At 34.1% G+C, this 14,707-nt stretch overlaps 1 protein-coding gene across 2 annotated transcripts; it reads left to right on the top strand.

Annotated features, from left to right (window-relative positions):
• The first annotated feature begins 4,056 nt into the window (after window positions 1-4,056).
• Window positions 4,057-9,042, top strand: LOC149220044 (Leucine-rich repeat protein kinase family protein). 2 transcript variants are annotated; one of them, XR_016249263.1, is made up of 3 exons: window positions 4,057-5,767; window positions 6,319-7,881; window positions 8,115-9,042. XR_016249263.1 is itself a non-coding variant. In XM_089384613.1 (2 exons), the coding sequence occupies exons 1-2, from the start codon at window positions 4,509-4,511 to the stop codon at window positions 7,784-7,786; spliced, it is 2,727 nt and encodes a 908-aa protein (XP_089240739.1). In that variant the 5' UTR covers window positions 4,057-4,508; the 3' UTR covers window positions 7,787-8,108. The 2 variants fall into 2 exon arrangements, 1 of the variants encoding a protein (XP_089240739.1); XM_089384613.1 differs by lacking the exon at window positions 8,115-9,042 and having other exon boundaries at window positions 6,319-8,108.
• Window positions 9,043-14,707: the final 5,665 nt, after the last annotated feature.

Genomic DNA, 14,707 nt, shown 5'->3' with positions numbered 1-14,707 from the left:
CTCTTCCTATACATGAGATACCTAATCGTAGCCATACTCTCAATGGGGAAATAATTTCTTGGATAATGAGGATAAGATAGGGTGTATTTCCTTTAATCTTGAGATTATATATTATAAATTGCTTTAACATATATTCTATCTTCCTCCACAACTCTCTGGGAATATTGCATCCGAAAGCCTCATCCATATAAAAATAACAAGAATGACGAGAGTCTTAAAGAAGAGATTTTTTTTAATCCCATATCCAAAGATCTACTAACTTACAATTGTTTTCACCTTGGATGGGGTGATAAGGGATATGAATCGGGGTGAGGGTGACATGGATATCATCACCTCAAGGGATAACTAAGGGAGATGTGCCCACCACCCTTAATGATGTTCATGACATATAAGGTGTTAGAGGTACTGGAGTATTAGTATGTAGTAGGGTTCATTAATACTTGCATATAGCAATAGATTTTGTGGGTTGGCGATTGAGTTTGGGAAGCTTCCTAAAGTTTTCGGCTTAGGTTCATGATGGAATTCATAGATTTCCAATGGGTGGCGCTAATTCTTATCCTCTCTTGCATGCTCATTCCTGGCCTCCACAGTTCACTGAGTTGGTGTAGGATGATTTCCTTCATCTTTGTAAGTGGGTTTGCTAATTGTATCATGCTTTTCTTAGGGGCTTCCTAGGTGCGAGGCTTGTTTGTCTTGGCTTGAGGCCTCCCACTCAACAATCGCTCCATGCTTGGTTGATATTGTTGCACTTTGTTGTTCAAAGGTTTGAGATAGGGGGGATTTTGTTCTTGTTGCAAGCCAAAAAATTCATGGGTAGCATTGGGTTTTGCATGAGTCTAGGCTAAGTAGGATTGTGTTCTACCTTTTCTATGCTTTTATCCTTGGCTTTGTCTCTTCTATGTGTAGTACTAGGCTTCATTGGCTTTGGTTTAACTCAGGAAGGTGATTAGGGTGATAAGGAAGAGAGACTGATCTCATCGTGGAGGAAGTGGAAGGTGTTCACCTAGAGGCTCATAAGCCTAGGCTCAGGCTTGAGCCTCAACGAGGATCTTTCATATGAAAAATCCACTTGAAGTCCAATAGGAGCTGCGGGAGGTAGAGGAGGACATTATTGCAGATTGGAATTAATTTGGATCCAGAGGTTATAGTGACTATGGATTACTAGGTGCTTGACATAGGCCATACCAAAGTGCATCAAAACTAGTGTTTAGACACTGTGAATCTTTGCTAGCGGCTAAAATCTCTCCTAGGAAGGTCCTTCTTAAGAGGAATGATGCAAACAAAGAAATCCTACTGATGTTGGATGAGATATAATTGTAATGTAAAGATATGGACCCACTCCAAACAATCTAGTTGACCCACTGCCTATTGAGGAGGATGTCTTCACCTCCTCTTAATCATTTGAATCTTTGGAGTTGTTTTATATGCTTGGATTTTTAGTGTGTCAGGCCTATGAATGTTGATAGATTTTGTTAGTTAACTCAATAGATTCTATGGCTAGAAAGTCTTGGACCTGTTTTTATTTTTGTTATCTTATGGTATCTTATGTTTTGTGGACAAAGGCTCCCTTCTTCTTCCAATGGTTTGGTTTCCCCACTGGTAAACCAAACACAAACAAGGAGATGTAGTTTTCTTTTAGCAAATGGAGGAGTTTAACTTACAAAAGATATCTCTCAATTGTTTTCAAGCCCATAATCAACTCTCCATGCTCCATTCATCATTTTGTCAATGTTGTAGTTCTAGATGAACTTGTGAAGGATATTCATTCAAAGATATTGTATGGATAAATTTCCTTTGAATTTAATTATCATGACTTTTTTTTTTGTCATTATTGACAATCATATCCATTTTGGAACAAAAATCTTGGAGAAATACCCGTTTTGAAATAGAAAGACCTTGACCCAAAAAATTCTTATCAAGATGTTAAAGATCATAAATACCCATTGTCAAGATATTAAATATCATAAATACCCATTTTGGAACAGGAAAATGCCTACCTACTCAAAATGGTAAAGAACATAAATACCCATTGTCAAGATCATAAAGATCATTAATACCCATTTTGGAACAAAGAGATGCTTACTTGAAATTGTAAAGATCATAAATGCGTGTAACTACCATAAAAATCTTAGCAAAATGAGGCTTGCCAAGATGGTAAAGATCACAAATACCCATTGTCAAGATAGTAAAATCATAAATACTCATTTTGATAGATGAAAATACCTACTCAAAATTGTAAAGATGATAAATACCATTATCAAGATCATAAATACCCATTTTGGAATAGGAAAATGCCTACTCAAAATTGTAAAGATCATAAATACTCATAAAAACTATAAATTTTTTAACAAAACAATGCTAGCCAAGATCGTAAAGATCACAAATGCCATTATCAATATCATAACAATCATAAATATCGATTTTGGAATAAGAAAATGCTTACTCAAAATTGTAAATATTATAAATACTCATAAAAATGTAAAAATCTTAACAAATGATGCTTGCTAAGACTGTAAATATCATAAATATCCATTGAATATCATAAATACACATTTTGAAACAGGAAAATGCCTACTCAAAATTATAAAGATCATAAAAATACATTGTCAAGGTCATAAAAATCATAAATATCTATATTGGAACAAGAAAATGCTTACACAAAATTGTAAAAATCATAAAATAACCACAAAAGTCTTAAGAAAATGATGCTTTCCAAAATTGTAAAATTCACAAATACCCATAGTCAAAGGATCGTAGTCAAAGGATCGTACTAATCACAAATACCAATAGTCAAAGGATCATAGTCAAAGGATCGTACTAATCACAAATACCCATTGTTAATATTGTAATGATCATAAATACCCCTTTCAGAGCAGGGAAATGCCTACCCAAAATTGTAAGGATCATAAATACCTATTATGAAGATCATAAATGCCCATTTTGAAACAAGAAAATGCCTACTCAAAATTGTAAATATCATTAAAACTGATAAAAACCTTAAAAATATTTAAATCATAAAAAATAATACTTACCAAAATCATAAAGATCACCACCAACCATTTTGAAACAAGAAATGCCTACTCAAATATCATTAAAACTGATAAAAACCTTAAAGATATTTAAATCATAAAAAATAATACTTACCAAAATCATAAAGATCACCACCAACCATTTTGAAACAAGAAATGCCTACTCAAAACTGTAAATATCATTAATACGAGTAAAGACCATAAAAATCTTTAAATCATAAAAAATAATGCTTACCAAAATCATAAAAATCACAACCAGTTAACCCATTTTGAAATAGACAAATGTTCTCCCAAAATCATATCTTAAAAATTCTAACCTATTACTTCGAAAATGCTTTCCCAAAATTATAATAATCTTACAAACCCATTTGACCAAAATTATAAAAGTCCTGACTCATTGTTCTCATTTTAAAACAGAAAAATACCTACTCAAGATCATAATATTAATGATAATAAGTATAAATACCCATATTATTCCATATCCTCACATTCAAATCATTTATCCAATAATTTTACATAGTCCATAGTAATACATAAACTTGGTAAAAATATTGCTTAAAATGACAAAGGTTGATTAGTAAAAAACATTAGGAAAGATATCCTCACATTCAAATCATTTAACATAATATTTAATTGCTATACTCAATAATTTTTCAAAGTCCATAAGATTACATTACCTTGTGGGGGAGAAAAATGTATAAAATGATAAAAGTTGATTAATAAAAAACATGGTAAGAGAAATCCTAACATTCAAATCATTTAACATTATATTTAATTGTTATACTCAATAATTTTACATAATATTTTGGAAAAAAATTATGAATAAAATGATAAATGTTGATTAAGCAGAAACATTGAAATATTGTGATATTCATTAAGGTTTTGCTAAAAAATAAAAAATTGGCATGGGTCAAAGCACCGAATGAATGAATGCTCACACGTGCGAGGGCCCTCAGCCCGTGTCTGTGAACCTGAAAGAATTGGTTGAAGAAAGTAATAGCGATTCAGTTATACTCACTTTATGTCAACATTTTCCGTCACCTGCCGTGATCTCGATTTTCCCGTCCATCTGGCGGGCCAAGGCGTTGTCACTTGTTTTCCGTTTCTCGACGTCCGGAATTCAGCGTACAAAGGCCATCAATTCTCAACAAAATAGACGTTGAGCGGCCGACGGGAATGTGATCGTTGGGAAAATTCTCGGAAAATTCTGAGGCAATCTCAGAAAGTGGTCTGCTACTTCTGTCAATGACGTTATTTTCAGACGAGAAATCCAAATGCCCATTTATTTCTACGCCATTTTTGACACGCTGAAGGTTGAATTTCGTTTTTCCGTCTTTTGACGGATTTTTTCTACCTAGTCTCAGAGTATCTGAAACATGTAGGAATGGAGTGGAGAACTGCTGTATTGAGACTATTATTACTTTTCCTGTTCAATTTCTATCGTAACAGGACAATGCTGGAAGTATTTCATGAAGAACAATGACTATCATGAAACCCTGTAGCTTAAAATATAAGCTACCCTGGTCTGTTTTGTTAATTTCTTGCTGGTTTCTGTCAAATGTGGCCAACTCTGAGGCTTCTCAGGAGGAAGAAAAACAGGCTCTGTTAGACTTCAAGAACAGTATTAACAGAGACCCATTAAAGGTTTTGCAGTCATGGAACCCTTATGCATCCGCATGTGGCTGGACCGGTATAAGTTGTGATGCAGATGGCAATGTGGAGAAAATTCTGTTACATAACAGCCAGCTAAGCGGTTCCCTGGATTCCTCTGCCATAATTATGCTGAAGCATCTGCGCACTCTGTCTTTATCTGGAAACGATTTTAGCGGGCAAATTCCGCTGGAGCTGAAGGAGATCGGCTCTCTGTGGAAGCTGAATCTGAGCCGCAATGGGTTCTCTGGGCCTGTTCCGGCAGATTTGGGAAATTTGTACAGCTTGCGTTTGCTAGATTTGTCGCATAATTCCCTAACTGGGAATATACCCAGTGCCCTCTTCAAGAACTGTGCGAGATTAAGGTACTTCGCATTGGCTAATAACAATCTATCTGGTCCGATTCCGGTTGAAATGTCACAATGTGGGAGGCTTGTGGGGTTCGATCTCTCGTTCAATAGTCTTGTCGGAAATTTGCCCAGTCAAATCTGCATTCCAACTTCTATGGCTCATGTGAACGTTAAAATGAATTTTCTTATGGGCCTTTTGCCTGACGAATTGGGGGACTGCGAAAACTTGCAGTTCCTGGATGTGGGCAGTAATTTGTTCTCTGGGTCTCTGCCTTCTAGGCTTCTCAGTTTGACAAATCTCGAATACTTGGCTGTGGATGAGAATGCTTTTACTGGGGCCCTTCTTCCTGATATTTTGGCTCTGCCCAGCTTGAAATACTTCGATATTTCTCACAACAAGCTTTCTGGCGAAATCCCTGTGATTACAAGCTGCGATGGGGTTCAGGAAATCTATGTCTCTGCAAATAATTTAACAGGCAGTATTCCTGCTAGTATCAGTACATGTAGAAATCTTGAGGTTCTTGATTTAAGCAGCAACCGGATAAGTGGCAACATTCCTCCTGAGATAGGGAGCTTGGCCAAATTATCTATACTCAAACTTGGGGGAAATGCTATAGAGGGTACAATTCCTTCGGAGATTGGAGATATTGAGCTTCTTCAGATACTCGACTTGCGTGATCTGCATTTGACGGGTGCTATCCCTGCAGTGCTGTCTAATTGCAGATTTCTGTTAGAGCTGTAAGTGCTAATTCCTTGAACATTTTAATTGTTTTGTACAAGAACACAGGCAGTCGATCCCTGCATTAGATTTCCACAAAATATGGGTTTCCTTATGAATCTTTTAAAGGAAAAGTCAATGTTGGGGTATCTGATAGTTTGGTGTGTAATTGTAGCTGGGCCATTTCAATTTAAGGTCTGGGTATGTATTAAATGTAGGTTAACATTACCCACTTGAGTTTTAAGGGACTTGGACATGAAGTTCCTATTAGGACACAGGTAGAAATCAAAGTTTCTAGGATGATAAATTGTAGTGTTTACATTTGTCACTGGATGTTTATTGCTTGTACGCTACTCTGATACTGTGATGAAATGAAAGAAATTTTGTAGGAAATTTAGGTCTGAAACTCTGAATCGCTGAACTTGATTCTTAGCTGCTAAATTTTGTCTTGAGATGAAATTATGGCTTCAATAAATTCGATTTGGATCTTGATCAATCAATATTATTTTGAACATGACCTGTCGGAGTCGAAGTCAAATTCTTCTTTTTTATTTTGTGGGTGGTTTTGCAGTGATCTCTCAGACAACATTCTTGATGGCATTATCCCTGAGAATATTTATAATATCACATATCTGAGGAGGCTGGATCTTCATGGGAACAGAATCAATGGCAGCATTCCTTTATTGCTTGGTAACCTCAATGATATGAAATATCTGGATTTGTCGAATAATACACTATCTGGAATGATCCCTTCATCGCTGGGCAACATGACTCAACTGGGTTTTTTTAATGTTTCTTTCAACAAGCTTCAGGGTCCTATACCGAATAATTCTGTGATGCATAAATTTGGCAATCAATCCTTTATTGGAAATAAAGGATTATGTGGACCTCCACTGGACACACCTTGCACAGCACCCTCGCCAGCTCCATTGATTGGACCAAGTGGAAAAACCAGGGTGTTGACTGTTTCTGCAATTATTGCCATAGTAGCTGCTGCAATAATAGCTGTAGGCGTATGCATAATTACATTGATGAATGTAAGGGCCCTTAGGAGAAAAAAGACTGAATTGCTTGTCTATGAAAGCACACCTCCTTCTCCTGACGCTAATCTGATTATAGGCAAACTTGTTCTCTTCAGCAAAAGCCTGCCATCAAAATATGAAGATTGGGAGGCAGGGACCAAAGCTTTACTTGACAAGGAATGTTTTATTGGAGGTGGTGCTATTGGAACCGTTTACAAAGCAACTTTTGAAGGAGGATTATCTATTGCAGTCAAGAAGCTGGAGACATTGGGGAGAATAAAAGTCCAAGAAGAATTTGAACAGGAAATCAGTCGTCTTGGTAACCTTCGACATCCAAATCTTGTTGCCATACAAGGATATTACTGGTCATCAACTATGCAACTCATTTTGTCAGATTTCATCTCCAATGGAAACCTTTACCATCACTTACATGAAGTTCGTCCTGGGAACACATCCTTATGCTGGGGCAGACGTTTTAGGATTGCCCTGGGCACTGCTAAAGCACTTGCTTACCTCCACCATGATTGCAAACCTCAGATTTTACACTTCGACATAAAGTCCTCCAATATTCTCATTGATGATGATTTTGAACCTCGACTATCAGATTATGGACTTGGCAAATTGTTGCCAATGTTGGACTCATATATATCAAGTAGGAGGTTCCATACCGCTGTTGGCTATGTTGCTCCAGAACTTGCTTGTCAGAGCTTGAGGCTAACAGAAAAATGTGATGTATATAGCTTTGGGGTGATTGTGTTGGAGCTTGTTACAGGTCGGAGGCCGGTTGAAAGCTCTGAGTCTGAGGTGGTTATTCTGTGTGAGTATGTGAGATCTTCTCTTGAACGCGGGGAAGGAGCAGCGTGTATTGATCCCAATTTACATCAACGACCTGAAAATGAGGTCATGCAGGTCTTGAAACTTGGGCTTATTTGCACCGCTCAGACACCATCAAGAAGACCTAGTATGGCAGAGGTTGTTCAGGTTCTGGAGTCAATCAAACCCAATTCAGATTTGTGATATGAACATATACATTCAGATTTTTTGGGGGGCTCTCATTCAGCTCCCTGTAAAGGGTAGAAGTATTTCGATTTTTATGCATTTCTATCAAACAGGTTTGAGATTTTTTTCCCTTTAATGAAAGTTAACACTCTATTTGTTCAAGAATGACATAGATCATTCAAATTATCTGTTGAACTGGATACTCCTATGGGCAAAATAGTATTTTTATAAAGTCAGTTGGGAGGACTTTGGGAGTAGAGGGTGGGAATGTGTGTTATTTATTTGTAACTTCTGTTTATTCTTTACATTTGCTTCTTTAATTTTTTATAAATCGGGTTCATTCCAGGGTATATGCAGTTATGCAGAATCATTATGCTTTTGTTCTTGATGGAATTTCAAAAGACATCTGTTGCTTAAAGGGTCACAACAAATCCCTGAATTTCACTTTGTACTTCATTATGCAAGCAAACTGCTTCAGTTACAAATATGAACAAGTACTAGTTAAAAGATATATCGCCCAAATTTCTTGGAGTATATGAGCAAGTGCAGCCTTCGTTAAATTTGGCAAGCTAATGGTTTCTCATATTAGTTTCTTCAGTGCTTAAAAAATGGACATTTCTGAAACTACGACTTGAGCATGGTTACACAGGATTGGGTTTCATTTTTTGGTGTGTAAGCTTCTTTAAGAATTCTACACACATATGATACTGCTATAAGTGTAAACCGCTGCATCTGTGCCATGTTAAACTCTGGCAACTTTTAGATATGCAGAACTGGAAAATTTGATCTGGATGTTTTGCAGATGAAAGAGAGCGCTTTTCTTTAATCCTCTGGGTGCTACCCAAAACCAGAACATGTGTAACATTCCTCCTTATTTGCAAAAGCTTTGGGTAGTTGAAGCTGGCTGGTCTTCTCAAAGAATATACTATATCTAGTATTTTAAAGCCGGCCCCGGTGTAAATGCCATCATAGAAGTCTGTTAAAGGGAAAGAGCAAAATAATAGCACGGAGAGTCGAATTTCTGTGGAGACGGAGGCAAACTTTCATCTGAACCAGTTCCCTGTTACCTCGGTAATGAGGTCTAATTATCATCGAGTGTAGGCAATAAATGTCTCTATGGAAAAAAATGTCCCTCAGGGCAGTAATCAAGCGAGAATGTTAACTGGTCCTGATGACAGTATTGCTGGGTCTATTATTCCATTTGACTTTGAAGCCACGTTTTAATGGTTATCCAGGGAGGTAGGTTCAGCTCTGTTTGATATTGATTATAAAGCTGTCCATAGCTCTATCGTTTCTGGACAGAATTATTAATAGGCTGAAGATATTTGATCTATACATATCAGTACCGGTGAAAAATTCTATAACTATTTCTTATCTTAATTTTATCTCTTCCATCATTTTTCATCATTTTATCGCTCATGCCCGGAAGGGATGCATTGTATAGAGTGGACATTCTTTAATTGGAATCAAGATTGCAGTTACACTAAAATCCACAGGGGTTAGTAAGTAGATGCATCCTCAGAGTTAATGGATTTTCGAGAGTAAGTAGATGCATCTTCAGAGTTAATGGATCTTCGAGAGGTGGAATAGATGGGTAGTGATGGATTATTTAATGTCCATTAATCTACCCCAATACGAGCCGGGATGTTTCGAACTCAAAACTTTTGACTCTAATACTGCTTGTTGGTATTACGATTGCCATTACACCGAAACCCACATTAATAAATGAACACATCGACACAGTTAAGAAATCTTAAAAAATGGTTAAGCATATGTTGCAAAACACACAATTAACAGATCTTCGAAAAACGAATGTTGCAAAACACACGGAAAATGTTGAATTATCCAATACCCAACACCTTTGACGTAGTTGCTAAAAAGTTCTGGTTCTACCCTATAGTCACCCTTGACTTGCACCTAGCCTCATTTCTTTGTTACTCAATTCTTGCAAACGGCTTAACAGGCAAGTAACATTACCGGTGAATAAAAGCTCTGTCTAAAGCTGAGTCTCGATCTTCCAAATGGTAAAGAATCTGTGGCTAAGACTTGAAGTTCTCTCCCAAACAGATCCTCAATGTGTGATAGTCCTTATTAATTGAAGTTCACACCCAAAGAGATTCTCAATGTGTGATGGTCCTTATTATTTTATTTTCATCCCTCGAGTTAATGTAAATGATAAAATTAAATTTGAATTATGGCTTCAACAAAAAGAGAAGATTTTAAAGTTATAGAAACTATTACAAGATGTTAATTTACTCGTTAACAAAAAAACATGAATCTCCCAAACCAGAATCTCCCCAAACAGATTCTTAATGTGTGATAGCCCTTATTATTTTATTTTCATCCCTCGAGTTAATGTAGATGATAAAATTAAATTTGATTTATGGCTTCAACAAAAAAAAAAAACTATTTCAAGATGTTAATTAACTCTTTAATCACAAACATGAATCCACACACACATACAAATTCATATAACACCTTTCTAAACGAGGGGAGAATTAACAATCATGTTACTAGGAGGGCCACCAACACTATTCACTACTGTTTTAACCATTAACAACTTCGATACAGTTCAAGAGTATAAAAAAGGCAACACATAAAAATCAAAATTCTTTATTTAATGCCTTCATTTTATTTTCAATGTTTAAACGTTTTTCTTCACATTGGAGGCTTAATACCTTCATTTTATTTTCAATGTTTAAATGATTTTCTTCACATTGGAGTCTGGACAGCTACTTTGGAGAGACCTGAGACACGTTCAGTTTTTTTTAAATAATATTTTAACAAGTTTATAAGCTTGTGATTTTAAAATGCCATTCCTTTGATGTGGGAGATACCTTATTTTGGATGAAGGAATGCCAATTTACATTTTCTTTTTGTCAGTTGCAAAGCTTCAAACAAAGGACTTCAAGGGAAAAGATTATACAGCCAGCCTTGGACGACCATCTGACGCTTGCTAAAAGGCACATTCTCAATTGTGGAGAAAGTGTTTTCTTTTAGACTTGCATCCAGCACAAAATATTTGAGCGGAAAATAACCAGTCTGTCAATGGACTATACATTGACAATATGTATGGGGTTGTATATACCCATCGTTAAATTTTGGCAAACTAGTAATCTAACGGTAGGCATATATAGTCCCGTGTATTTATTACATTTTGGCAAACCAATAATCCAATGGATCTAGTAATCTAACGGTAGGCATATATAGTCCCGTGTATTTATTACATTTTGGCAAACCAATAATCCAATGGATCTAATAGTGGGCATATATAGTTCGGTGCATTTATTACCCATGGGCAGACTGGTTATTTGTTGCCAAATATTTATGCTTGTATATCAATTAAATTTTGGCAGACCAGAGATCCAAATATTTGTCCTTGTTCTTTTGTATTAGTTAATTAAATTTTGTCAGACCAATAATCCAACTATTTGTCCTTATCCTTTTGTATCAGTTAAATTTTAGTAGACCAGTAATTCAATGGTAAACATATACAGGGCATGCATTTATGACCCACAAACAAACTGGTTACTTGTTACCAAATATTTGTCTTTATCCTTTTAATATATTTGTAATATACTTAATACCCATAAACAAACTGGTTATTTGTTGCCAAATATTGGTAATATACTTTTAATATAGAAAAAATTGTACGAAGGCAGATCAGCCTGATGTTTTTTTTTATGATTCCATATAGTCCCTGTATGCGCAAGATTAATGTATTCAATAAAGGCTGTATACAGATGATAATGATCACGCAATATGTGTTTATTTAGCTATATAAGATCTCAACTGAAAACATTAACATTATAAGTATTGTTATGAGAATCTTAGCCCAGTAAAGAATTATCAAAATTTGTTTGATTTTTTAAAAGGAGTAACATTTCTTTTAATTTTTTAAAATGAGTGATTATTTTTGGAAGCATCATGATATAGATATAATAACAAACTAATTTTGTTAAAGTATTTTTTGTTGAGTGTTAGTATTTTTTGTTGAGTGTTTTTCAACTATGTTATTTGGGTTAAGTTTTGATATTTGGAAAAATAAACATGTTATTTGGATTTAATTATTAATTTTAAAAATGAGAAAAATAAATGTGTTAATTGGATTTAGTTTTGATGATTTTGTAAAATGTTTTTATTATATTATTTATGATGATATGTAATTTTATTATGTAATTTAATTTTGATAATTAGAAAAATAAATGTATTAATTAAATTTAATTTTAATGATTTTATAAAATGTTTTTTTATATTATTTAAGATGATTTTTAGTTTTACTATGTAATTATTTATATAAAATATAAAGATATTTCTCATGAATTAAAAAACATTTCTCAAACATAAATATTTATGTATCATAAACTTCAACATTTATATATATTTATAAATTAACATATGATTATGATTTTTAATGTAATTTAAATATTATAAAATTAAACATTTATATAATTTTCAAATAAAAATACAGTTAAAATTCTTTAATGATACTAAATATGTTTATATTTAGTTTATCAAATATAGTATCATCCATATATGCAAAACATTAATACTATAATTAAATAATAGAAAAGAGTAATAAATGATTAAAGGGGATTTACTCCTAATTATTAAAGTTTAATGAACACAACAGTAATTAATGATTTTAAATTAATTTTTTTGAAGGGGTATATATAACTTTTTTCATACTAATTACCTTGATAAATACTTATTAAAAAAAATGAACTTACAAATTGTAAATAATTGCAATTATTCTAATCCCAAATTCTTATTATTGCCATATGGAGGGTGTGCAACTATAATTCTAACACCCCCTTAGAATTAAGATCCAATTAACGAATTCTTTTTATAGCCATATGGAGGGTGTGCAACTATAATTCTAACACCCCCTAGAATCAAGATCCAATTAACCACTTTTTAATCCTCTCTTCTTCCAATTGATCAAATCTATAAGTACACATTTTTGAAGAATACTAAAATCTCCTTCTTTACTTGTTTAAAAAGAAAGAACAAAGCTTGATTAGGCGTCTAGTCCACCTATGATACATATTCTAGAATACCACCAAGGCACACTTAAAAACACCATATTTAGGGTAACCTTTTTAATATATGTTTTGTTACATTTTTTATCAAATCACATTACAATAATTTGATGTCAGTGCCAATAACACTAATATTTGTTTATCATTGATATCATTAAGATTTAGGAGAGCTATTGATATTTGTTTATCATTCATATCATTAAAATTTAGGAGAGCTACAACCTTTTTTATTGGTACTTCCAAGCATTGTGACTCTACTTGTCACAATATAAACATCCATGTTCTTCTTCTTTGCTATAGAGAATTTCCAATGGAATTTCTTCACATATGCAAATAATGCTTGAGAGGTGTGACCAACATAACAATCACTAACTACTAATTCTCTTTTGGTTGAGAGCAATGATCATTGTTCCTATTGGAGTTTGTGGTGACAAATTACCAAGAGTAAACACAACATTAACATGACAACATGCTCTTAAAAATTAAAATCAGTTTTGTATCATCTATATTAACAAGAACTCCTATATCCACTATTTGATTAATCAATGATTTAAGATTATTAACATGATTAATATGAATCTTTACATTATTATTCAAATTATAAAGTAATTTTATTAAAGCTTTTAGTATTGTAAACTTTTGAACCAAACACATTTTCTAAATAAACATAGACTTCTTTGAAGGTGTTGTGGCAAACATCAACCCTCCATTTTATTTTAGTATCATAATAAAAAATAGGGACCTTTTACAATTTTTCATTTTTATTTGTTTGAAAATCCCCTTTAGAATTCAACAAAACCTTTAGATTCTATAACTTAACTTATATTTTTAGCTAAGGTCTGATTCTTCCCTTTATTTAATAAAGTATGGATTTTTCACTTTGTTTATAAAATAATATAATAAGGCCTTATGGCCAAGAACCATCGTAGCTAAGAATTTGACGAAGTAAAGACATCATATACTTTACACTGAAAAAAAAATCTTGGAGGGAAAAAACTTTTAAAGTTGATTAATTCTCGCTTGGCCAGGAATCTATTTCCAAACTTAACTGATGTGCGAATAGCGAATAAAATTAATCCCTGAACCCTGGATACAGGTCTTTCAGAACTTATGTATGAATCCACCCCACCGGTTTCCTCCATGATGAAATTGTTTATGTCAGTTAATCCATCCTGAGGTCATACTTGTTCCACACATAATAATCTCAGAACAAACAAACATATCTTCTGTTTACTTGTTCTTTCCAGGAAAGTTTCCATTGGGGAACCCTTATAGTCCATGAAGCTTAATTCGAGAGTCTCATCGTCTAGGTTATCTCGGGTGATGTTCCCTAGATATTTTCTTCGGAAGTTCTTCAAGAGTTTCTTTCGAGCTAGTTTCTCTTAGGATGACAACATTGACACATCATCGCATGTTACTTCAAACACACAGTTTAACAAATTCCATTTGACATATTCACATGGCTAACACTGCTTTTGAAAACTCGCTCATGGTTATGATTATTCTATCTTTTCTCATTAAATTGCATTTACTATCCTTTGGCTTGTTTATACTTAGTTAATTTTTCAAGAACTTATAGTAATTCTCTCCTTTGTATGCAACAAATTAGATTTGCAAACAATATCATTCCTATAAAAAGGGACTCTCCTTGCGTCCTGTGCAACGATCAATCATGGGAAGACCATGGAAAATGCCTCCTCCTCCTCCAAGACTTGCACGACCAATTATGGAAGAATTTGATGATAAAGTTCTTGAAACGAACCTATATTTAGATACAATCATTACTCAAGATGTTGAAGCATCAACCTGGGATGTAATTTATAAATTGATGGAAGAATAATTGGAATATGCTTCAGAAGAAGAAACTAGTTTAACAACCCTTAATGATGCCCCGGAG

Source organism: Pinus tabuliformis, chromosome Q (assembly GCF_031772625.1).
Source record: "Pinus tabuliformis cultivar Carrire ecotype Pingquan chromosome Q, CPIR1, whole genome shotgun sequence".
NCBI lineage: Eukaryota > Viridiplantae > Streptophyta > Pinopsida > Pinales > Pinaceae > Pinus > Pinus tabuliformis.
Note: the sequence above shows the minus strand (reverse complement) of the source record. Positions and strands in the feature narration are given on the sequence as shown.

What these genes read in the sequence shown, in the direction of transcription:
- LOC149220044 (XM_089384613.1), top strand. Translation starts at nt 4,509, where the DNA reads ATGACTATCATGAAACCCTGTAGCTTAAAATATAAGCTACCCTGGTCT. An exon ending in TGCAGATTTCTGTTAGAGCT is followed by an intron (nt 5,768 to 6,318) that starts GTAAGTGCTAAT and finishes GTGGTTTTGCAG; the next exon opens with TGATCTCTCAGACAACATTC.